At 34.0% G+C, this 26290-nt stretch overlaps 2 protein-coding genes across 6 annotated transcripts in view; one reads left to right on the forward strand and one right to left on the reverse strand.

Moving 5' to 3' along the window:
* Positions 1 to 8309, forward strand: part of LOC105782367 (vacuolar cation/proton exchanger 5) — a 28758-nt gene extending 20449 nt beyond the window's left edge. The window contains exons 2-13 of one of the 5 annotated variants that reach the window (XM_052631797.1): positions 1467 to 1588; positions 5558 to 5809; positions 5925 to 5992; positions 6117 to 6145; positions 6227 to 6417; positions 6502 to 6696; positions 6773 to 6940; positions 7028 to 7144; positions 7226 to 7279; positions 7428 to 7544; positions 7699 to 7793; positions 7900 to 8304. In XM_052631797.1, the coding sequence (XP_052487757.1) occupies positions 5561 to 5809; positions 5925 to 5992; positions 6117 to 6145; positions 6227 to 6417; positions 6502 to 6696; positions 6773 to 6940; positions 7028 to 7144; positions 7226 to 7279; positions 7428 to 7544; positions 7699 to 7793; position 7900 (1284 nt within the window). In that variant the 5' untranslated portion in view covers positions 1467 to 1588; positions 5558 to 5560 and the 3' untranslated portion in view covers positions 7901 to 8304. Of the gene's footprint in view, positions 1 to 1466; positions 1589 to 3833; positions 5420 to 5557; positions 5810 to 5924; positions 5993 to 6116; positions 6146 to 6226; positions 6418 to 6501; positions 6697 to 6772; positions 6941 to 7027; positions 7145 to 7225; positions 7280 to 7427; positions 7545 to 7698; positions 7794 to 7899 lie in introns of those variants that run through there. The other 4 variants (XM_052631794.1, XM_012607067.2, XM_052631799.1 and 1 more) reach the window with 4 other exon arrangements.
* A 15588-nt stretch (positions 8310 to 23897) lies between these two features.
* On the reverse strand, positions 23898 to 25997 carry LOC105782390 (probable calcium-binding protein CML21). Its single transcript, XM_012607096.2, has 5 exons — positions 25623 to 25997; positions 25154 to 25375; positions 24846 to 25048; positions 24489 to 24657; positions 23898 to 24350 (listed from the first exon to the last, which is right to left on the reverse strand). Exons 2-5 carry the CDS (start codon positions 25305 to 25307, stop codon positions 24229 to 24231), a joined length of 648 nt encoding a protein of 215 aa, XP_012462550.1. The 5' UTR covers positions 25308 to 25375; positions 25623 to 25997; the 3' UTR covers positions 23898 to 24228.
* Positions 25998 to 26290: the final 293 nt, after the last annotated feature.

Here is a 26290-nt window from a genome sequence, read left to right on the forward strand (position 1 = left end):
ACAGCCCAAATTAATATTAGCAAGGGTAGGAACTTGATAAATCAAAAGCCCCATATCCGGGATCCATGGTACTCTCCAAAAACTAATATCGTTCCCATCTCCAGCTAACCAAATCAAACTTTCTGAAATTAGGGGCCATGCCTTACAAATGGCCCTCTAAAGAAAAGAACATTTCCCTCGCGAGATATTATCTGGTAAAGCCTCTTTCATACCATATTTGGCTTGAAGAATTCGCACCCATAGGGCATCCCATTTGGAGACTAAGTTATACCCTATCTTCATCATAAACGAGGTATTTTGGTCTCTCAAATGTCTAATTCCAAGCCCTCTACAAGAATAAGGTTGGTAAACAGACTCCTAGTTGACCAAAGACATCCTCTCTCTGCTAACGGATGACCCCCAAATAAATTTCTTGACTATACGTTCAATCTCATCACATAATCCCTTAGGGAACATTATGGACTGCATGAAGTAATTAGGACCAAATAGCAAAACTGATTGCGCTAAGGTTGCTATACTAGCTAAAGATAATTTCCTAGCATCCCAACTATTCAACTTACTCCGAATCTTGTCAACAATAAACCTCAAGGTATTATTCAAAATCCTTTCATTAAGAAAAGGTACCCCAAATAAATGCCAAGATTATGCACCCTGTGGAAACCAAGGAATTTCACTTAATTGCATACCAATAGCGTCATCTATTCCTTTGGAGAAATAAATATCAGTCTTCCGAGCATTAACCCAATGCCCAAAATATCCACAAAATCTCTCTAGAATATCTTTGAGAATCAATGTTTGTTGAAGATCTGCATGACAAAAAATGACAAGATCATTTGCAAAGAAAAGATGAGAAAGACGTAGGCCAGATCTCAATAAATGAACAGGCTGCCAAAGGCCATCATCTATAGCTTGATGAAAGCTATGACCGAGTCATTTCATATAAAGAACAAACAAATATGACGAAAGTGGACATCTATGGAGAAAGCGAACATCCTTGTCGAATACCCCTCGCCGGCCTGAAATTTTGTGTTGGAACACCATTAACCATAATGCGAGGGCCTGAACTTTTGCATTGGAACACCATTAACCATAATTAAATGATGGTTTTTATTCCTTCAAGCCATTAACCATAATTAAATGTGGGCAAATTGCTTTAATTGCATATTAAGGGATTGATGAAATTCTTAATATGTTTTCATTAGTTGAGGTCACTTACGACTTAGTCCTCATATTAAACTAAATAATGCGGTTAATTAATTACTAATTAATTATAATTTTAATTATTCAATTAAAATTTAATTTTGAACTAACTCGACTTAGGTTGTTAGGTTTTGAAATCGAATCTTCCGACACTTACGAAAAACGGGTTGTTACATAAGGATTGGAAATGTAGATTAAAGTATAGGGACTAAATTCACAATTTACACATAATTAAGGTACTAATAGTAGAATTTAACCATGAGAAGCCACAGGGCACAGGGGGGTTCTTTCATGCAAACGGGTTGAAAGGAAAGAAGCAGCGGCGTTGGAGAAAGTCACAACCAAGTTTGCAAAGGAGAGAAAAGAAGAAGAAGGGAAGCTTTAGTTGGTATACATACATTTTAAGCTATAATTTGTTTTTATTGATATTTTATTCCCACCTTGATGATCCCTTTTAGCTTAGAATCTTTCATGTAGTCTTATCATTTCATGCAAGATGTGTTTGAGTTATTCATTCTGGCACCATGTGAACTTCTCGAAAGTTCACTAGGGGACGAGAAAATAGACTCGTGAATTACTCAGAAAATTTGGTGGGTTAGTCTGTGTTTTTTTAGAAGGAAAACTGCATATATTTTATGAATGTACATCCATGTGTTTGCATGCATTTAGTAGATTAAGCAGTACACCCACACAAGTATATATACCCATGGGGGACGTGTCTCTTGGCTCATTCAAGGGTGTTTTAGGAGGCTCACTTTGGCAGGGAGGGTGGGAGACGTGGCCTTATGCATGCCTTCATCAAGGAGTAGCCCATGCATTTATAAATATATGTATATATAGGTTTTGAGCTTGCATAGATATGCATATAGGATGGGAATAATTTATTTTAGAATCATCCTAAAAATTCATAGTTTTTAAACACTAATAAAATAATATCACATCACCAAAATTTAAAGATCACAAAGTATTATTACACATTTATCTATATCTACTATCTTCTCCAACTTAATTTAACTTTAATTAAATATTTAAAATAATTAATTTTAAAATTATAAACAAACATCTTTTCTTCTTTTACAATTTTTATTTTTATTTTTTAGTTTTTGTTCCAGGAGTTAATATTTTTATTTTTGTGAAAGCAAATTATTTAAAAAAATTAATTTTAGGTAGTGGATTTTTTTCATTTTAAATTATTTTCTATTTCATAATATACATTTTAAAAATAAAATTATATTACATTGAATCTTCAATAACAAGAATGGTGTAAATTTTAGAGTTTCTATATTATTTGATTTTTATTTTAATTACTTATGTTTTTTTAAATTAGTGCTGAAGTATAAGTTGAATATGATTGAGTGTATAATAATAATTTTATGTCTTTAAAATTAATTTAATGATATAGCGAAATTTTATTGATACCTAAAACTTTTATTTTTAGGACGATACTAATATAAGTTATTCCTATATAAATATGCACAAATTAATGTCAAATTAAATGTGGTGGTCCCATGTGCATGATGGTTATATGTGTATATTATAAAATTATATTGATATTATATGTTGGTATTTAGATATCATGAGTTTTTTTTAAATAATGTTATTATTTAAATTTTATTTTGTTTCATGACGTATTTGAATGTTTATATTGTTGCGTCTTGTACATGCAACAAAGTCTTGACATTCATGGCGATTAAGATCAAAGTCAACATCTCGATGTAATTTAGATTGTGAATCTATGGTTATGTTGGGTGAAATGTTATTGATTTTTATTAGAAATAAGTTGTCTCTTACAAATCAAGTATCTTCATAAATAAAACTCGATATTTTTGTGTTATTCAAAAATATTCGTAGGTATTTTTGTTTTTTTAATAGAATATGATTTATTCTAATAATAATTGTCGAAATCATTTTTTTTTGAAAATAAAAATTTAGTTGTCGACTTTAAGAACGGAAATTGGGAGTCCCCACCGACCTTTATTTGAGGTGTGATTGGATCACCTTGAAAACAATTTTAGGTCTACGAATTTTGAGAAAATAGGTTCGGGAGTCGGTTACGCACGAGGAAGAAAATTGGCACCGAATCGGTTGTTTAATGTCTTAGTGTCGAAAATTTGAAAAGATTTTAAAATACGATCCTTTTAACTTGAATAAATTGAATTGAATAATAAGACACTCTTATTTCAAAGAAAAAATTTGGGCCAAATTTTGTAATCTGGACTGTACTAATTGGACTTTGAATTTATATTTTATTTTTATTGGGTTTTAATCGGGCCCGGGCAAAATAGGCCTATTACAATAATAAATTAATTTTTATTTAATGTAATCACATTTAAATACCAAATTTGAGTTTGTACTTTTAAAAATTGCGATGATTTGCTTTTAACCAGGCATCAATTTTGGGGGTTGTAAGGGTGTTAAAACCTTCATTGCATGTAAGATACTCTCGAACCCACCTTTTTTTAGACTTCAATGTAGACTCAAATTTATCTTTTTCTGAAAAAAATTTAAAATTTCATTTTTAAAAGATGATTTTATTGGTGTTCGATCACACTTAACAAAAAAGATCGGTGGCATTCTTTTTTTTTTATTTTTATTTTAAAAACCTATGTTTTGTAAAAACTAAAATTTCCATATATTTTTAGAAATTCGTCAAGCTGATTTTCTTATTATCAATTGAAAAGGGGTCACGATGTGTATGTATGTATATATATGTATGTATATAGATACACACAGACATATAGCTCGATTGATGTGTTGCATGTGTCACGAGATTAAAACTTTAGTCTCGCAATCAGTGCAGCTTTAGTCGATTTTTTTACTTTAAATCCGCCTAAGTCAATCTAACTATTGAAAATGAGGATTCTAAATAGAAATTCTCCAAGGCACCGAAAGTAAAGTAGAAGCAACTCAAAGACAAAGAAGAATGAATTGAACAGAAAAGTCACAAGAAAACAATAACACATTAAGTGTTTGAGAAAATGCTCTCAAAGTATTTTATTATTTAAGAATGAAGTGAAGTAATAAATGAGATACAATGAGATGATTACAAATAAGGGGAAAAACCTGTATTTATAGTTGAACTCCCTTAAATTCAACAAAAAAGTTTAATTTACATTGACTGTCGAGATTGAAGCTAATCTACAAATGAGATTCTTGAAGGATTCCCACAATCCTCTAAGATTACAAATCAAATCTTCTAAGATTATTTTCCATATTTACTTTGACAACCCTAGTTTTTCTTTAATTGCTTTATTGGGCTAACAAGACTCTAAGTAGATGTGTTTTTCCACATGTTCCACAAATCGGATCAGTTTAAGTGAATCGAATGAGCTCCATTTAATTAATTGACTTCCATAGGATTTTATATATGCATTCGTCACGGGTTTTGATCCGCAGCCCGTGACACATGCATGTCTTGCATATGGTGCATAACCAGCTATAAATATAGGTTATTAAAGTGGCTGTGGATATTGCTCACTGGAAACTACATTTTGTGACAATCTATTCATGGATCCATGAAGTGGTTCCACATAACTACGTACCACACTTGATCAGTACTTTTGCCTTTATAAGGGTTGAATCATTCAGCAAGATAACGATAAAGGGTGCATATTTTAGGAAGTGAATTAAGTTTGAGTTTCAGTAGGAGTAACATTAGGAAACATGTGGCTTGCAATTTGTGCACTTGAAACTGTAAAATTGAGAGAAAAGAAGGCAAAAAAAAAAAAGAAAAGAAATTTCTTACTGCGTTTAACTAGAACTATTCTCTTTTTATAATTAAGCATGCTAGCTTTTGATTATCGTTGTGTAGTTAATTTATCCCTTTAAGATTGCATTTCGAGTCCTAATTTTTTTGGATTGAATTGTTGAACAAAGTTTAATTGAGGAATTAGTAACTAAATTCGAAAGCTTGCTTTGTTGTACAACTTTTGGATTATCTTACAGCATATAAACATGCTATACATACATATTATATTTCTGGTTATTTAACTTAAATGATCTGACAAACACATTGAGTCGTGTTCGAAAATGGAAAAAAAATTAGACATATATATACCTATATATTCATTGATGAGAACTGAATAAGAAACCAAGAAACTGAAGCTAGCACATGAATTAAGGAAGCCCTTTCTGTCAGTGGGGATTGAGAACTAATTTATTTTAATACAAGATGATGGATTACAAGCTGCAAATATTAAGGGTGAAGTCCAATTTTGAAGTAAGTTATTTTCTTTCAATTAATTAATTCGTCATATCCTTGCATTGTATTGGATTCAAACCTTTTTAATGCAGACATATTGAGTTCAGGGTAGCTGAGGTGGTTTTAAGTTGATTTCTAATTAACTAATTAATGTAGGAGATGGAATCAGCAGATGAAACAGGAATTCATGTGGTTGATGACATTGACGATCCAGAAATAAGAGAAGTTGACGCACAACAGCGACGAATACAAGCATTTTCTGTTGGTTTGGAGGGAGCAGGTGATAGGAAAACTATAGGGACTGTCATATATAAGAGTATATACACTGTTATTTTATCGAAGAAGTTCAACTTGCTAATTCCCTTTGGACCTCTAGCAATCTTTGTCCAGAAAAAGACGAATCAAAACGTGAGTAGTTTTATATACTCATTTGTTTATTGTACACTTTCCTTTACATATATGCATTCCTATATTGTTGTTAAGTCAATGTGTATATACATATATGGATCACATTAATTCACAGGGTTGGGTCTTTATCCTTGGCTTATTGGGTATAATGCCGTTGGCTGAGCGGTTGGGCTATACTACAGAGTAAGGACTCGTACACAGTTTAATTCCCTCTTTTAAGTATTACCAACTATTTCATTTTAATATCAGAGAGGTTCTTTTTATAGTTCAGCCTCAGCTAACATTCGTTGCTCTCCTCTCATTTTAGGCAGTTGGCATTTTACAGTGGACCTACACGTACGTATATTGTTTATATTATGCATATATAATGTTTATTCTAACCATCGATGAACTTAAATTTTGAAACCATATTTGCAGTTGGGGGACTTCTGAATGCTACATTTGGGAATGCGACAGAACTTATTATATCGATTTATGCGCTACGAACAGGAAGGATTCGTGTAGTTCAGCTGTCATTGCTTGGCTCACTTTTGTCCAACTTGTTGTTCGTTCTGGGGATTGCATTCTTCTCCGGTGGAATTGTTAGAAAGGAGCAGGTTTTCAACAAGGTTGGTAATATCTCCCTCTATTACTCCTTATGAATTTTGTTTGTTCATTTTAATTTTAACATGTTCCTCCGAATCCCAAAGCAGGCAACTGCTGTTGTGGATTCGGGACTGCTGTTGATGGCAGTGATGGGGCTACTATTCCCAGCATCCCTACACAGCACAGGCACTGAAGTGCACTTAGGGGTATCAGAGTTGGCTCTTTCAAGAGTTAGCAGTTGTGTCCTGCTTCTAGCCTATGTTGCCTCTATCATTTTCCAGTTAAAGAATATAAAACATCTGGTGATCATCCATCATAGATCCTTCCCATTCTTTTCACGTTTTTAATTAGTGGTTTTGACAAACGACATGAAATCAGGAAGGAAATCAGCATGGAGAGATCTTATATTCTGATGACCAAGACCAAGACCAAGACGAAGAAGGAGAAGCAGCTCCTGAAATTTCTAAATGGGAATCAGTGATCTGGCTTGGAATTACAGCAGCTGCAATATCTATCCTTTCGGAGTATCTGGTTGATGCCATTGAGGTAATATAAGCCTTCACCTTCCTCTTGCTTTAATTTCTCTTATTAGCTATGTATGGATGTATGTATATATTGTTTTTCCTTTTTCAGGGAACATCTCTTGCATGGGGTGTACCAGTTGCTTTCATTAGTGTTATCTTGCTTCCAATAGGAGGAAACACAGCAGCAGTTACTACTTCAGTCATGTTTGCCATGAAAGACAAACTTGTAAGGGATTTATTTTCTCATTTCTAAAACTTAATTTGTGTATACCGAATCATTTTCCACATATATATTTTTTTCCTGCAGGATGTGTCCTTGGGAGTGGCAATAGGGTCATCAACTCAGATTTCTATGTTTATAGTAGGTGTTTTCTTTTGATAGGCTTCTTTTCGTATTGATATACATCCACTACATATAAATACACTTACTATATATATACACATATTATATATATACGGACACAGGTATCCTGAAATTTTTGTTATTGGTTTTTATCGATTTTCCACAGATTCCCTTCTGTGTGGTAGTTGGATGGATATTTGGGCGACCTGTGGACTTGAACTTTCAACTTTTCGAGACAGCAACTCTGTTCATGACTGTTCTATTTGTAGCTTTCATGATGCAGGTAAGTATGTATGTATGTGAAGAACTAAATGAGAAAATAAATGTTAAAGAAAAAAGATGCAACTTTTGAAGAGAGAAGAGCAAGGTAAAGTGAAGTTATGGGCTAGAAATTAAGATATTATTATGACATACATATTTGCACTTGCAATTTGCAGGAAGGAACTTCTAATTACTTCAAAGGTCTAATGCTTCTTTTCTGCTATGTCTTAGTGGCTGCAAGCTATTTTGTACATGAAGACCCTTCCTCCTGGTTAGTTATTACTTATTATATATTAGAATTGATCCCATGAGCCATGGCCACTCCCATGCCCATGCATGAAGCATACATGCTTTAACAGACTAATTGAATTTTGCAGATACATCCTTACTAGTAAGCAAGCAGCAGGAATTGAAGCAGTGGTATTATGGTAGAATTCTGAAACCTAGAAATACAAGAAGACAGAAGTGAATGTTCATTTCTAAGCAGTGGATGCTACGTCTGATGCAACTATCATTTCACTGGAGTTTACTTAGCTGGTGCTTGTTGGTTAATATATATATAATAATTAAATTTAGACTTTTATGTGTATAATTAATTTGAAATTAAAATATAATTGTACAAAATAAAAGATAAAATATTTTATATTTTTAAAACAAACTTCTCATTTTCTTCTGAAAAATTCTTCAGATTTCTTTAAGTCCCAACTCTTTGAGGTAAAATATTTTTGGGTTTTTTTTTTTCCTCATACCCCTCCACAAATTTGCTTAAAGTACTTTCTCCCCCCCCCCCCCCCCCCAAAGAGTCCATTCTTTGTAAGCGAAAATGAGTTTCTTAGATATAGTGCTGCTACATTCTTCTTTGAATTAAGAAAAAAAGAACTTTCTCTTATGTTCTCCTTTTAGGTCATAGAAGTCTCATTCTAAAATGAAAATTTTCTCTGCTTTGTTGCAAACTTAACCACTCTGAATCGTAGTCATCGTCAAATCCATCCTATTCCGGCATCTCCTCCGTTAATAAACTTTGTCAATGGAAAGCCTACTTCATCCCTTGTCCTCTAGTCAGCTATGCTTCAATAAAAGCCCGTAAGATGTTAAAGCCCCAATCCAAAGTTTAAAACTTAGCTCGACATTACCTTTGTATTGAGATAAACCCCTTCAATATGCAAGGAGTCTGATCACTTATGGAATCTTGGGTTCATCATATTCTCGAAGGATGAGAACAAGTCTCACCACCGACACAATGAATTTTAGAGCAATGGTGCAAGAATTCACAAATCTCTGCACCACCATTTTTGGGTTCATCATAATTTAAACAACCTTTTTAGCACCACTTTAGGGTTTAGACAGTATAAGAGAATAGAAAAGGAAGAAGAAGAAGAGGAGAAGAAGAACAGAAAAATGGAGATGCTGACCGTGATTCGGGTGTGCTATTGTGGAAACCCAACCAATTTAAATACGACTTAGTCCAATGATAACCCATGTAGGAGGTTGTTTTGGGTGTAAAAAGTATGGGAGTGAGTTTCAAAATCTATGCCGTTTTTTCGCCTGATTTGATTCACCATTGACGCCCCGTTCACGAATTGTGTTGTTGGATCTTTTGAAAAAAGTGAAGACATTGGAGGATACAAGGAGGAGGGAGAGAAAAACATGGGATTTGGTGTTGTTATTTGTAATATTATTGTTGTTTTTGAAATGAAAAATTAGCTTATGTGATAGTTGGTGTTGTTGTTAACACTGAAAACCTGTTTATGTGACTGTTGGTATTGAGAGAGTATTCTTTCATGGTGAGAGGAAGCTTATAGACCTAAATGTCATGGTCTGTAAAGGGTATTAGTTTGCTTACAAACTTAAAAGTTGAAAGGCTAATGCCAATATCATACATTTGTATTTCATTTCATTGGATTTTCTAATGTTTAATCTTCTTTTAAGACTTGAAAGAGTATTTGGTTATTGTTTTTATTTTCTTATATTGCATGGATCAAATGGTAGAATGATAGAAGAGACAAAACAAATGAAAAAAGAAGTACAAAAACATGGTCAGCATTAAACTTCATTCATAAATTAAGGCGAAACTATTTACAAAAAGAAGGGCAAACTATTGTCAAATTTGTCTACAATTCAATACAATTGAATACATTTGAATTGTAGACAAATTTATAAAAAAATTTCAGTAACTATATGCCTAAGTTTAGATAACAGTAGCAACCATAGGCAAATTTACAAAAAACAATCTACCTAAGTTAAGAAATTAGTAGCAGTAATAGGCAAGTTTACACAAGCTCAAAACGTTAACAAATAAACATTTAGTTCACAATGTCACCGATGGGTCTGTCACTGATGACTCTTGAGTAGAAGACATTCATCTAACAATAGTTTGTTTCCTCTTAAATGAAAGTTTTTCTTTTAAGGCAACATCTTCTTGGTGATAAGCGTTGAAAATAACAAGTTTTTACTTCATTCTTAATGCATTTTTAGATGTCCATTTAATGTTAATTTTGAATTTTATGTTCTTAATCCTTTAAATTCATAAGCCTCCATACGACCTAGACACATGGCCGTGTGAATCACATGGACTTCTAAATAAAAATTTATTTTTTTCCGTGTAAGTCCGTGACACTAGTAACAACTCTCCTATTTCCAAAAATGAGCACATGGGATCAACGTAAGGAAGGTAATGCTAGCATGACTGAGGTGGCTTTGATTCTACCTTTTTTAGGGGCCCAATTGGCTATTGAAAATGAATAAATGGATACTAATCTTATTTCTTGTGGCTGTAACTTACAGGATATGGGTTTTTCTAGTTCTGGGATTAGGGAGTGTGGGATGCGGTGGAAGTGAAAGGTATTTCTATAAACAGGTTTCTTCTTGAGAAAGAGACTAGAGAAGATTTGTTAATAGAATCTAGTCCTTGCGACTTGAGTACAAGGAGTGAAGGTGAATGCCAAGTGAATATGATGCCTAAAAATCCAAATCAAGACAAGTTAAATCTATGTTTTAAAATGAATAACAAAGAATTGTGGAGCTTGGGTTTAAGAAAAAATGGAGAGGTTGGAAATATAAAAAATAGTTTTCCAAAACTTTTGTCTTTGGGGGGGAATTGCAAATCACTCTTGATTTGATTTTGAATTTCTTAATTGAAAAAATAAATTTTGGGGAGGTATGACAACTTGAGAAAAATTGGGTCTTAGGGTCATTAGTAATGAAGATGATGTCATTCGAGAATTGGTTGATATTGAAGAGAGAAGATTAAATCAAGATTTTTAGATGGGTTAAGTTTTTCTCTTTTTTAAAGTTTTAATCTTTGGTCCTCGTTTTATTGGGATTTTTTGGCCCAACATATTTTCAATGGTGATGATTTTATTGCTCAATTTGTTGGTTATTTTTGGTGTGAGAGCTACTTCTTTTGTATTTCTTCGACTTGATAACGTTTTTGATTCGTATACTATAGTATAGGAATAAGGTTGTCAAGAAATTGTAAGTAGGTGTGTTTATAGTTTGATTAATATTATATTAATGAACCGACATCGATCTAATTCGGTTAACCAGTCGGTAGTTAAATTTAGTTTGGTCGAAGGTTGGTTAGTGATTTTTTGAAATTTCGATTTTCAGTTTATTTGGTTCGAAATTAGATAATTAACCGAATTAACCGAAATAAATAATATATATTATATATAATATATTTTTTTGAACTATTGAAAAAAGTAAACATTAGCAATGTATTTTTTATATGTTTTATTATACTTATTTTAACCAAAAGACAAAAATATATAAATTTTGGTTAATTAGGTCCGTTGACTGAATTAATCGAAATATTTTGGTTCGATTAATGTATTTGAAAAAAAAATTGATTCGATTAACAGTTAAAGATTTTTACATTTCGAGTAATTCGATTAATTAATTTAATTCGATTAATAACCGAACCGACCGTTTGAACATCCCTAATTGTTGGAGAGGCGTTTTTTTTTAGGCTATCTTGTTGCTAGTTCCATGTTGGTAATTCCATGTTTCTTTAGGTATTATTGGAGTATTGTAAGAGTTTGTTAAGGGTCTTATTTTGTTTTTATGTTTTTTTCTTTTTGAAGATGTACTGGCTCTTTTTCTTTGTTGGATTTGTGTTAGGGAGTGGTGGTGCATCTTTTGAGAGTGTTTTGTGTCTACGGTTTTGGTGTCTGTAATGGTTGGTGTTTGGCTTTGTGTTGAATCTTGTTTCACTAACCTTTTGGCTACTTTGCCCTTTTTGGGTTTAACAAATGGATATTTTGGCTAATAATAATAATGACCTTAAAGAAATAACAACAATCTCGGTTTTAACCTTCATAGAAAGTATAATACTAGTGATTAATGGGTTTAATTGGTTTATTGGTGTTGGGACTTATAGGCGCCCCTGATGAAATCCTTAGAATTGTTCATGATGATACGAGTCAAGTTGGAGATAGGAGACTCTTCCTTATATAATTTATCTGTGTCTTTTCTTACAAATAAAAAAAAAAAGGTTCAATTGGTGAATTGATGATCAAACTTAAACTTGTCGAGATTAAATGCATTGTCACTAATCCTAACCCCACTCAGTCTCTCGACTCGCTATGGGAACTAGGATTTGCCACTAGACCACAACTCTCGCTTGCAAGCCTAGCATACACATGTTATGTCGACTCTTCATGCTTAGGGAACTAGATTGGTGTGGCCAATTAAGGCTAGAGCTCTCATTTTCGCTAATAGTATGTCCATGCTAATGTTATAACTGTAAAATCTAATACAAAATTTAATAAATTAAGTTAGATAATTAAAAATAAAAAAAAACTAAATACATAAGCGTACCTAAACCCATCAATATGTTGAGATCTCCAAGTCTTGTAGTTTTAATTTTCCAAATTAATACACATGTATTTTAGAGAGGATAATTCTCTCTTTTTTGAAGACGAAATGTCGGAAAAGTTACATATCTGTAACTTGGGTATAATAACCGTAATATATAACTTTTGCACATTAACTTTAATTTTAATTAGCCCATAATCAACTAGAAATTAGTTACTAGAGTATATACATATATTTGGCTCATACATTATTTAATAATTGAAGCCCAAAACTTTAATTATATTAGATCACTTTTAATTTGGGCTAACCTTTTATGATAATAAACAATAACATGTAATTATTCTTATTATATATGTGTGACAACCATATTAACCAATAATCTTCCACTTAGACCACATATATATACTAATGACCTTATAATTACTTGTCATTCTATAACCTTATGAGTTGAAAATTTTACTATCATAACTAGTCCATTAATTATATTAACATAGAACCAATGCGACTTTTGTTACATATATCGTAATTAAATCGATTCACGATCACGTATATTAACACAACCAAGTGACATAAATCAAGTATGGATGTGTACCATGAAAATTACATGTAATGTAATCTAAACATGTCAATTTCCATCTAATCCTCCTAAAACCATAATGAGATCAAAGGCTTTTTTTATAAAACTAACCCAAAAAAATTAATTAATTACATAAATGACCTATTTTTTTGATAAAATACGTAAATAACCTAAAATCTACAATAAAAGTTGGTGGAGCCAAAGTGTTTGGCGCCACCAACATGCCACGTCAGCATTGGCGATAAAAAAATCAATTTTTTGGTGGAGCCATGTAGAATAGTGCCACCTGTATAAATACTAGGGAAATATTGTGATTTTTGAAAAAATGTGGGGGGCTCTAAATAAATTTTCCTTTTTCTGGTGGAGTCAAATAATTTGGCACCACCAGATCCCAAGGCCTTGGTACATTTTGTCCTTTTCCTTTTTTTTTATTTGTTTATTATTTGTTTTATAATATTTTAAATGTTTTATAACATTTGTTTATTGGAACAATTTTTTTTAATTTTTTTAAAAATTGTTTATTATTTGTTTTATAATATTTTAAATTTATATTTTAAACATTTTATAATATTTGTTTATTCAAAGGTTCTTTTAATTTGTTTATTATTTGTGTCTTTTTAAATGGCTCCACCAATTTATTACTAGGGAAATACTACGAATATTTTTGAACAAAGCAAAGAAGTAACTTTGGTCAATTGCAGTATAGAGGATCAACTTGCAGACATCCTGACCGAACCACTTGGAAAGTCGAGGTTTGAAGAGTTGAGGGATAAAATTAGTTTTCGCAGCATAAAGGCCAAGGAGGAGTGTTGCGAGATGACCGTTCATGTAAAGTTGGTGAACACTTCAACTTTGGTGGACTAAAAAAAATATGAACATATTTTAAAAAGATTGCTTGCAAGTTAAACAAAATATATTTACTTTCTAGAAGATTTAGTTTTATTAGTATAATATATTTAGCATTTATTAGTATAAATATCTTTGTTATTTCTTTCCATATTTAGGAATTTCTCTTGTTATAAATACCCTTGTTAATTGTTCAATTTAGATGAGTGAAAAATAATAAAAACCTTAGCGAACAATTCTGTTGCTAAATTTTTCTAGTTTATTTTCTGGAATTCTTTCTTCCTTAATTTTGAAATTCCAACAATTGATATCAGAGCTATCTTCTCAAGGGTCGTAATTGTTCATACTAAGTTATATATGGCTTCCGCAAGTTCCTCGCGACCTTCACTGTTTATTTTCAATGGTGAAAATTATCATATATGTTTGTCAAGATGAAGACCTACTTGCAAGCTTATGACCTGTGGGAGGTTGTGAATACTGACGTTGAGCTCGCACCATTAAGGGACAATGCTACAATTGCTCAAATCAAACATCATAGTGACAAGCGAGCTAAAAGATACAAGGCAATATCATGTATACAGAATGGCATCTCGGATGTCATATTCACACGTATTATGGCCTGTGAAACCCCAAAAGAAGCTTGAGATAAGCTAAAAGAGGATTTTCAAAGTTCGGATAAGACTAGACAAAAACTCATTAATCTCAGGAGAGATTTTGAGAATTTGAAGATGAAAGAGGCATAAATTGTAAAACAGTACGCATATATGATTATGTCGGTGGTAAATAACATCAGGTTACTTGGGGAAGAGTTCATAGATAGCAAGGTCGTTGAGAAGGTCATAACAACACTTCCTGAAAGGTATGAATCAAATATTTCCTCACTCAAAGATTCAAGGGATCTCTTAGTGATCTCTCTTTCAGAATTGATAAATGCCCTATATGCTTGAGAACAAAGAAGAGCATCAATGCATAAGGACCATGCAGAAGAAGAAGCTTTGTGAGCCCTAAGTATTGAAGGTGTGAACCTCCAGAAAGATAAGGGAAAGAAAGGTTGGTTAGAGAGGAAGGAAAAGTCGATGCAAGATGGTGGAAAGAAAAAATATTCACCATTCTCGCATTGTAAGAAAAACACTCACCCTAAGAAATATTGCTAATACAAACTAGATATTAAGTCCAGATCTTGCAAGCAGTTAGGCCACATGGAGAAGGTATGTAAGAACAAAGGGCGAACCCCTCAACAGCATGTGCAGGCTCAAGCAGAGTAAGATCGCATTCAGAAGGAGTAAGTGTTCACATCTTCAAGTTCTGCATCAAAGAACAAAGTCTTGAGAGGTTGGTTGATCGATAGTGGATGCACCAACCATATGACCTCAGATGAAAGCATCTTTAGGAAGATTGATTGAAGTTGTGATCTTAGAGTGAGGGTTGGTAACGACGAACTCTTAGAACCTAAGGTAAGGGCGAAGTTGTGATTAATTTGTCATGAGGTATTAAAGTAATTTCAGATGTTTTTCTAATACCTGTGATAGATCAGAATCTTTTTAGCATTGGTCAACTTCTTGAGAAAAACTACAATATAGTTTTCAAGAATTATGGTTGCATAATATTTGATTCATTGGGACATGAAGTTGTAATAGTCTTGATGAAAAATAGAAGTTTTATGTTGGATTGAAATCTGGTGAACTCAAGGGCCTACACCAGTACGATCAATGATGTGAACATTTGGCACAAAAAAAGGGACAGGTGAACTATAAGTCCTTTAGCCGAATGTGTCAAGCAGGTTTAGTTCAAGAAACAATCAGTGCTGAAAAGAAAAATAGTACTTGCGAAGTATGTCAACTTGGAAAGCAAGCGAGGTTACCTTTTCTAGTGAACAAAGCTTGGCGTACTCAAGAAAAGCTACAGTTGGTGCACTCTAACGTGTGCGGATCAATGAAAAAACCATCATTAGATGAATGTAGATACTTTGCTTTGTTCATTGACGACTACACCAAGTATTTCTGGGTGTATTTTTTGAAATAAAAAATTGATGTTGCAGAAGTATTTTGGAAACTTAAAGTACAGGCTGAAAACCAAATTGACAGGAAGCTGAAGAAGATTAGGTCTGGCAATAGAACTGAGTACACTTCTGAGATATTCCAAAACTACTATGAAGAAGTTAGAATCTATCACCAGCTCACCAATATTTACACTCCGTAGTAGAGTGGAGTGTGCGAAAGAAAGAATAGGACAGTAATGGACATGGCGAGGTGCCTATTGTTTGAAAGCAAGTTGCCAAATGAGTTTTGGGTTGAGGCAGTGAACACATTAGCCTATTTACTAAACAAGCTACCATCCAAGGCAGTAAAAGAGATGACTCCATTCGAAGCTTGGTTTGGAAAGAAACCCTCTGTTTCTTACTTAAAAGTTTTTGGTTGTGTTTGTTTTGTTCATGTTCCATAGGTGAAAAGAAGTAAGTTCGAAATGAGGTTGGAGACAGGTATCTTCATTGGGTATAGCAACAATAGGAAGTGTTATGATCCTTCCTACAAGAAAATTTTGGCGAGTAGGGATGTTGTGTTCAATGAAAGTAAAACATGGAATTGGGATGCTACTAAGGCTAAGCAAAGGTTGGGCGAATTGGGTTCACAAAACCATTATGATGATGGTTAGCTAAGGTCGGAGTCTGACGATAAGCTAACTAAAGTAGGCTTCGATGACACTCTAGTAAGAGGGACGCGATCCATTGATCAGATCAATCAGAAAGCTGACGTAGCACTACTTGAACTTGCAAGTTTTGAAGGGGATAAAACTATAGAAGGGCAGAAAGAAGCCATGCGAGAGGAAATGAGCATGATTCATAAGAACCAAACTTGGGAGCTTATTGACAAACCATCACATAATAAGGTCATTGGTGTCAAGTGGGTGTTCAAAACCAAATTAAATGGTGATGGTTCACTTAACAAGCTAAAAGTGAGATTGGTTGTGAAAGGCTTTAGTTAACAGTATGGCATTGATTACTGGGAGACTTTTGCACTAGTAGCAAGGTTGGACACAATCAGGTTATTATTGGCCTTAACAGCTCAGATAGGTTGGAAAATTCATCAGTTGGATGTTAAATCAGCCTTTCTGAATGGCTATTTGTAGGAAGAAATCTCTGTGGAGCAACCTATTGGGTTCGCAGTTAAAGGAAAAGGGAAGAAGGTATATAGGCTTACGAAAACCTTATACGGTTTGAAATAGGCTCCATGATCTTGGTACGTGAAGATAGATGAACACTTTGCGAGCTTGGGATTTGAAAAGAAGCTTAGCGAGCTTACCCTATGTGTGAAAAAAATTGGTAAGCTCACTTTGCTAATTGTTTCGCTATATGTAGATGATCTACTTGTGATTTGAAGCAACAAAGTCTTAGTTAAGGATTTTAAACAACAAATGGAGAACACGTTCGAAATGTCAGATATTGGGGAAATGAGATATTTCCTCGGGATAAAAGTTCGATAGGTTCAAAAAAGAATTTTTATAAGTCAACAGGGCTTTGCATTGAAGATTTTGAAGAGGTTTTGTATGGCGAAGTGTAAACCAATAAGCACGCCTATTGCACTTGGAGAAAAACTCTGTAGTAGTGAAAACTTTCAGAAAGTTAACGAGAAGAACTATTGAAGCCTTGTGGGTTGTTTGTTGTACTTAATAACAACACGACCAGATATTATGTTCGCAGTTGGCTTGTTGTCAAGATTTATGCACTGTTATGATACTTTTTATTTCAAAGCGACGAAGAGGGTGTTGAGATACATAAAAGGAACAATTGATTTTGGTGTTTGTCTCATAATAGCAAACATCGCAATGGTGAGCTCTTTAAAACTTGTTGGGTATGCTGACAGTGACTGGGCTGAATCAGTGGATGATATGTGAAGTATATCTGGATATTTATTTTCACTAGTATCTGGGGCACTCTCTTGGAGTTCGAAGAAGCAATCAATAGTTGCTCAATCCATAGCTATATAGCTGTATCAATAGTAGTTAATCAAGCAATTTGGTTGAGAAAATTTTTGTTTGACTTGAATCGTGAGCAGGTTGAAGCAACTCAAAATTTTTTACAGCAACCAGTTTGTCATAGCAATTGCGAAGAACCCAGTCTTTCATGGAAAGACAAAACATTTTAAAATCAAGTATTACTTTGTGAGAGAAGTTGAATAGAGCAAAGAAGTGACTCTGGTCCATTGTAGTATAGTGGATCAACTTGTAGACATCCTGACGAAACCACTTGGAAAGTCGAGATTTGAAGAGTTGAAGGGTAAAATTGGTGTTCGAAGCATGAAGGCCAAGGAGGAGTGTTGCGAGATGATCGTTCATGTAAAGTTGGTGAACACTTCAACATTGGTGGACTAAAAAAATATGAACAGATTTTAAAAAAGATTGCTTGCAAGTTAAGTTTACTTGCAAGACAAGTTAAACAAAATATATTTACTTTATAGAATATTTAGTTTTATTATTATAATATATTTAGCATTTATTAGTATAAATATCTTTGTTATTTCTTTCCATATTTAGGAATAACAAAATACCCTTGTTAATTGTTCAATTTAGATGAACGAAAAATAATAAAAACCTTAGCAAACAATTTTGTTGCTAAATTTTTTCTCGTTTCTTCTTTGCAATTCTTTCTTCCTTAGTATCAAAATTCCAACAAACTTTAATTTCTTGAAATGTCATTGTTTCATTCCTTGTTCGAATAACATTTAGGACAACACTTGGGACTACAAATTAGGAACACTTGGGACAACTTATTGGGATAGTTAAAGTGCAGTAAGTTTGTTGGCATTTTTTACTTGGATAATTTTGGCAGACTTTCTATCAACAAATGATCTCTTGTTTATACTTTTATCAAGTTTATTGTTGTAGGAGGATTTATTTTTTCCCTTGGTTAAATGATAGAAGAGAGAAGAGGTTGATTGAAAGCAAACTTTATCCTTATCTTATAAGTGCATTTAAAGCTTATAGGAAACTTGCATATGAAGGAATTTATGGGATAATTATTATAGATAATTAAAGAGATTAATTCAGCTTTTAACTAAGTATTTCAAGCCTATCTAAATGTTACGAAAGAGTTCTTGTGTTAGCCTATAAATAGGCCTGATTGTTGTACACAGAGATAAGTTTTTGGAGTGTCTCTTTTGACTGTTGTGTTGAGTTTTCTTATTGTTTTTGTTCGACACTCTTGTAGACATTTTATTCAAGAGTTATTTTGACTTGTAAGTGAGGTTGTTGGGTGAGTAATTTGTAATAATTGGGTTCATTGTTGGGGTTGCAATTATCCATTATGTAAAAGTAGATTGGGTTTAAGCCAATAGGTGATATGAATAATTGTTGAATAAAATCATTCATTGAGTGCGGCTCCACAGAATAGGATTTGTCCCAGAAACAAGACGTAAATCGGGGATCTCTATCTGATATAATGGAGACTGGCACTCCATGTAGTCTGATAATCTCAGATATGTACAACTCAGCCAATTTATCTAAAGAATAATCCATACATACCGGAATAAAGTGCGCGGACTTTGTCAATCGGTCAACAATTACCCAAATGGCATCTTTCTTTTTTGGAGACATCGGTAACCCAAATACAAAATCCATAGTGACTCTTTCCAATTTCCATTCCGGTATAGTGATTGGTTGAAGTAACCCCGAAGGCACTTGATGTTCAGCTTTAACCTGTTGACATACCAAACACTTTGATACAAATTCAGAGATATCACGTTTCATACCTGGCCACCAATATATCTTTTTCAAGTCATTATACATTTTATTACTCCCTGGATGTACAGACATAGTACCATTGTGGGCTTCGTGTAGAATCTTCTGTATAAGCTCGGAATTCTTCAGTACACATACTCTGCCTTTGAATAATAAACAACCATCAGTCCCAGTCTGAAATTCTGAATCATTACTGGACTTATAATGTGCCTGTTTAGCCTGTAACTTCTCATCATTTTTCTGAGCTTCACAAATTTGTTAATGGAATATCGATTTAGCTCTCATTTCAGCTATGATTGAACCATCATTAGCCAGTGACAACCGGGTATTCATAGCTCGTAAAGCAAACAGAGATTTCTGGCTCAAAGCATCAGCTACCACATTAGCCTTACCCGGATGGTAATCAATAACCAAATCATAATCCTTTATCAATTCAAGCCACCTGCGTTGTCTCAAATTCAAATCTTTTTGTGTTATCAAATATTTCAAGCTTTTATGATAAGTATAAATATGACACTTTTCACCATACAAATAATGTCGCCATATTTTCAATGCAAATACAATAGCAGCTAACTCGAGATCATGTACTGGGTAGTTTCTTTCATGTGGCTTAAGTTGTCTTGAAGCATAGGCTATTACTTTATCTTCTTGCATCAAGACACAACCTAAACCATTTAATGATGCATCACTATAAATAATAAATTCTTTACCCGATTCAGGCTGTACCAACACAGGTGCTTTTGTCAACAACTCCTTCAATCGGTCAAAACTTTGCTGGCATTTATCTGTCCATTCAAATTTAACATCTTTCTGTAATAAACGGGTCATCGGAGAAGATATCATAGAAAACCCCTGTACAAATCTCTGATAATAACCAGCTAAACCCAAGAAACTTCTAACTTCAGATACATTCTTCGGTGGGCTCCAATTGACAATAGCTGAAATTTTACTCGGATCTACCCTGATGCCTTCTGTAGATACAATATGTCCGAGAAAACCTACCTCTCGAAGCCAAAATTCACATTTACTGAATTTAGTATAAAGCTTCTTTTCACGCAGAATTTGCAACACCATTCTCAAATGTTCAGCATGCTCATTTTCATCTCGAGAATAAACTAGAATATCATCAATGAAAACTATTACAAACCTGTCTAGATACGGTCTGAATATCCGGTTCATCAAATCCATAAATACTGCAGGTGCATTAGTCAGCCCAAATGGCATAACCAGAAACTCATAATGCCCATACCTGGTTCTGAAACCTGTCTTTGGCACATCTGACTCTTTTATCCGTAACTGATAATAACCCGATCGGAGATCAATCTTCGAAAATACTGTGGCACCTTTCAGCTGATCAAATAAGTCATCAATTCGAGGCAACGAGTACTTATTCTTTATAGTTACCTTATTAAGTTGCCGATAGTCAATACACAATCTCAAAGACCCGTCTTTCTTTTTCACAAACAGAACTGGAGTACCCCAAGGTGAATGAATCGAACGAACAAAACCTCTGTCAACAAGTTCCTGTAACTGTGCCTTTAACTCTTTTAATTCTGTAGGAGCCATACGATACAGAGCTATGGAAATTGGGGCAGTTCTTGAAATCAGATCTATGGAAAATTCCACTTCTCTTTCCAGTGGCAACCCTGGTAACTCCTCTGGAAACACATCAGAAAATTCACATACAACTGGCACTGCCTGTATCTTTGACTCAGATACCTTAGTATCCAACACATATGCCAAATAAACATCGTACCTTTTTCTAACATACTTCTGAGCTGTCATAATTGAAATCACATTAGATAATTCATCTGTCTGATCAGATTTAACCTGAAGTAATTCTCTATTCAGGCACTTCAACACAACATATTTTCGTTTACAGTTTACTACTGCATCATGCTAAGTTAACCAATCCATGCCCAATATCACATCAAACTCATCAAAAGGCAATAACATCAAGTCAATCGGGAAACAAATACCTCTTACCATCAGTGGACAATTTTTACAAACTTTATCCACCATCACAAACTGGCCCAGGGGGTTCGAGATTTTAACCACAAATTCAGTAGGTTCAACAGATAAATTTTTAACAAATGCTAATTTTGTGCATATGTATGAATGTGTAGAGGCAGGATCAATTAATGCAATAACATTAGTGTCATAAAGAGAAAATGTACCCGTAATTATATCAGGAAAGGACGCCTCTTCACGAGCTCGAATAGCATATGTTCTTGCGGGTGCTCTAACATCGGATCTAGCTGCTGAATCTCTGGATGCACCCCTGCTACTCACTCCCAGTCCTGGGTTTCTCTACGGTCTACCTCTGGTAGGAGCATTTTCGGATCTTGCACTCATTATTTCTTCCCTTTTTGTTGTTTCAGGACAATCCCGAACAAAGTGATCTGGTGCTCCACATCTAAAACAAACATTTTCACCTGCTCTACACTCTTCGGGGTGGCGTCTCCCACATTGAGGACATTCTGGCCTAGGAGGTCAAGTACTGCCCATACTTGCAACTGTAGTGGTTTGGGCTCTAGAACCCTCGAATCTTCTACCCCTGCTTCGGCTAGAATATCTAGCTGGAAAATGTGATCCTCTAGAGAGCTCCCTAGGCCTCTTAGATGTAGACTGAAATGATTTACTCATTTGCCTCTTCTTTGTATTCTGCGCTTCAGCTTCAACTTTGCCTTTCTCTTTTTCTTTCAACAAATCTTCTACTTTACAAGCTCTCTCAACTAAAACAACAATCTCTCTAATTTCCAAGACACCCACTGCTAATTGAATATTATCATTAAGCCCTTCTTCAAATCTCTTACACATGTTTACTTCAGTAGACACAAATTCCTGGGCATACTTACTAAGTCTGACAAACTCGCGTTCATATTCAGTCACAGACATCTTACCTTGTTTTAGCTCAAGAAACTCATTCCTTTTCTGATCTATAAATCTCTGGCTGATGTACTTCTTTCGAAACTCCTCTTGAAAGAAATCCTAGGTCACCCTCTCACTCGGTACTACTGACACGAGGGTCTTCCACCAATGGTAAGATGAATCTCGAAGAAGTGAAACAACACATTTCATACATTCTTCCGGCGTACAAGATAATTCTTCAAAAACCCTGATGGTATTCTCAAGCCAGAATTCTGCTTTTTCTGCATCATCATCTTTGGTAGCCCGAAATTCTTCAGCCCCTTGCTTCCTAATCTTATCAACAGGTGGTCTCTCCCTGATGACTATACCTGCAGCTGGGGAAGCTACATGGGGAACCTGTGAATCCTGAGGGGGTGGAGGTCTTACAGCCGGATTCGTACGAACGAACTCGACAAACCAATCATTCATGGAATCCATAAAGGAAGGTAGTTCAATTACTCGATCCTCGTTGCTACTTGGTTTAGAAAACCATGCATGTTGAAAGGCACGTATGAATGCTTTCACTTGTTTATTAATGAAGCAACCTAGGAAGCTATTGAAGATAGGTGGATTCGACCCAGTATGACTACTGTTGATGGCATTACATGTCCTAAAGAAGAAGCAAATACACTATCGCTGCTCATGGAAATTCACAAGTTCTAAATGTCATTTTTAGTGGAGTTGACTTCGACCAACTTCAAGTCATTTATTTGTGTGAATTTGCTGAGGCATGGAAAATCTTGTAAAACCAACATGAAGGAAATGATGTCGTGTTGTCAAAACTTCAGATTAAAATTAAAAAAAATATATATTAGAATTAAATAAAGACAAATAGGTAGAATTTGAAAAAGGCAATGAGCTAACTTAAAAGTAAAATCTTTCATTTTCATGTTTGTTTTACGGTTCATGTTTGGGATTTGTAGTTATCGCTCCCAGCAATGTCATCTTCAAGGATCAAACCACGTTCTCTAATTGAAAATGCAAAGTGCCTTGCCACTACACCCAACACTTGTTAATTCCAAACCTTTTTATTATATGATAAAATTGTTTTAAAAATATAAGTTATGCAAATAACATAATGATTAGTGTAGATAATAGGTGGGTAAAGACTAGTTGTTTTAACTAAAAGATGAGTAGTTATTTTAAGCAATTTTTCACGAGGCGGAATTGGTTAAACCACAAGAATTATTGAAGATTAAAAAGAATAGAAAAAACCATGAATAATAAAGAAAAAAGTTAATTTTGTAAATAGTAATAATAATATAAACCTTCATTTTATAAAATAAAAGATTAAAATTAAATATTTAAACTAATTTAAGTAGAAAATCAAACTGTTTTTATCCAATTCAATTTTCTTTCGGTTTTAATAGTAATTGAAGCAATTGGACCCAATTCCGATAACCATGATTTTAAGAAAAATGTTTACAATTGTATTCATTTCTCGGCTCAAATGACAAACAATAATTTGAAAATATTAAAAAAATGTTTATAGGATAAGTTAAAAGAACCAATTTATTACTAAAACAAGGACCAATTCGTTAAATGCTTTCGTAACCGAACATGCGAAATACACCTTCATTAGCTGAATATTTGTTCTCGTCATTCCCCGCATAAGCAAGTAAATGTTTTTTTTTTTTTTTAATCAAGACTCCATTCTACAGACCTTCATCTCATGAATGAACACACCTTACTCTCTTATCCTATATGGAAACTTGTATATCAACTTGGCCATTCATATGATTATTGGAAAACAAAGAAACAAAGGACACTTCATTGCTGAGCTACCAATTAATGTCATCATCACTTGATATGTATATATGTTGATTCAGACCGTCCCTTCTTCCTCATCTTCGTCATCTTCCGCATCGTCGATTCCAACCCAATTTGTGAATGCAAAAAGAAACTCTTTGAAACTCACTGATCCATTTTTATCCCAGTCCATTTCTTCTGCAACCACGTAATACACTTTGTTCAGTGTATGCCAAAACTTCCTAGTACTTATTAATGCAGTTTTACATAAGTGAAGTAAAAAAAAAAAAAAAAACAAAAACAAAAATGCACACATATGGTATGGAGATTGCTGACCAAATCTTTTCATGGCTATTCGTCCAGACGAACGCTCCCCGGATTCATTTATGGCTTGAACCATCTCGTTCTTGCTAACAAAACCATCCTTGTTCTTGTCCAAGAACACGAATGCATCAACAAAGGTTTCGAATGTGGCCTCCAAGTTTGGCATTCCCATTCGTGATTTCTGATAATGTCATGGAAGGCCAAGATAACAGACAACAAACACAATTATAGCAAGTATTATAGGGATGGGATACCATGAAAAGGTCATATGTCGATAGAACACATCACCTCAAGGTAAATGTTCAAGACAGCTACATATAACTTAAAACAAACAGAGATAAGGTGAATCAAGTTTTGTGTTAAGGATACACCTTCATGTCCAGGAGCATTGTCCTTGAGAAGATAGACCAGGCAAAGAAGTACAATGAACTCGTTGAATTTTATTCCCATATTTTGATTGAAATCGCATGCCTTAAACAGATCACTTATCTCCTCCTCTGTGAATGAAATTTGAAGCTTGTTGAAACATTTTTTCAGCTCTTCATTGTCGATTGCACCATTTGAGTCCTCATCTACAAAGAAACGCAATGCATGGAACATGCCACTCAAAATATTATGCAAAACATACAAAGATATATGTAGAATTTTTATTTATAAGAGGGAAAAAAGGGCTATACCAAACTGCTCAAAAACGGCTTTACAATTCCTTAAACTCTCATCAATTTTAGGGAATTTTAAGATAACACTGTTAAAGGATTTCATTGCAGTTCCTACAGAAGCCCTTCGCTGCATAGCTTCAACCATTTTAGCTTCTAGTTTTGTTTCTGCCATTTCGAATGATTTATCATACACCTCCCATTTCCAACTACTGGGACGCGGAAGACAGGCTTAATGTTTTCCTGCCATAAAAGTAGAAAATATTAAAAATTATTGAAGCCATCTCATTGTAGCAAACATGACAACAAACAAATAAAATATTCTATTTATCTGCAACCAGTATAGTCATATGAACATAAACAGAATACCATGAAGATATATATTAATATTTTTTGTGGTAAAAATCCAACTTGATATCAAAGATGAGATATTTCATGAACTATCAACAGCTTAACATAACACAAATATTGTTCATGGCTGAATAGTTACCAGGAAGATATAGGGAGTTGAAAAGCCAAGCAGGATCCTTTGGGTCTTCTGCTACCCTAAAAACAAAAAGGAAAAAGGCTTGAATTCGACCAACTTTGAGCTTCTAAAGGCAAACAAGAAAACCAACTCTAGGATCTGAATTGTGTAGGGAGGAAAGAGGAGGAAGAAGAAGTAGAAGAAAAATGCAAAGACAAAATTAAGGAAGGAATGATGAAGAGTGAGAGAGAAAGTGGGAGAGTGTGGAGGGTTGATTTTGTCCATTTTGATCTGATTTGAAAAGGCAAGGTTTGTGGTGAACCCACCACGTATTTGGTTTCCTTACGAATCACCATCTGTACTTTCGTCTCTTCCAATGTTGCAGTTGTTGGGTTGAGTTTGGGTTTCTTGCATTGACTTTTTCCTCAAAACAAAAACTATACTATTATCATGATATCCATCAACGTGTCTATATATGTATATATGTGGTCTAAGGAGCAGAAGATGATCGATTGAGTACAAAAATGGAACTCATCTCAGTCTCCATAAAGAGAAAATTCTAAGGTGACTGCCTTAGATTGAAATTTCTGTATTCTTTCCTTAAGCTTGATATCAAGGGATTGTATCAAAATTGTGATTCTACATTATCTTTATTTTTTTCTAATAAGAGAATGACAAATTATATTTTTGCT

This window comes from Gossypium raimondii, chromosome 1 (genome assembly GCF_025698545.1).
Source record: "Gossypium raimondii isolate GPD5lz chromosome 1, ASM2569854v1, whole genome shotgun sequence".
Classification (NCBI taxonomy): Eukaryota; Viridiplantae; Streptophyta; class Magnoliopsida; order Malvales; family Malvaceae; genus Gossypium; species Gossypium raimondii.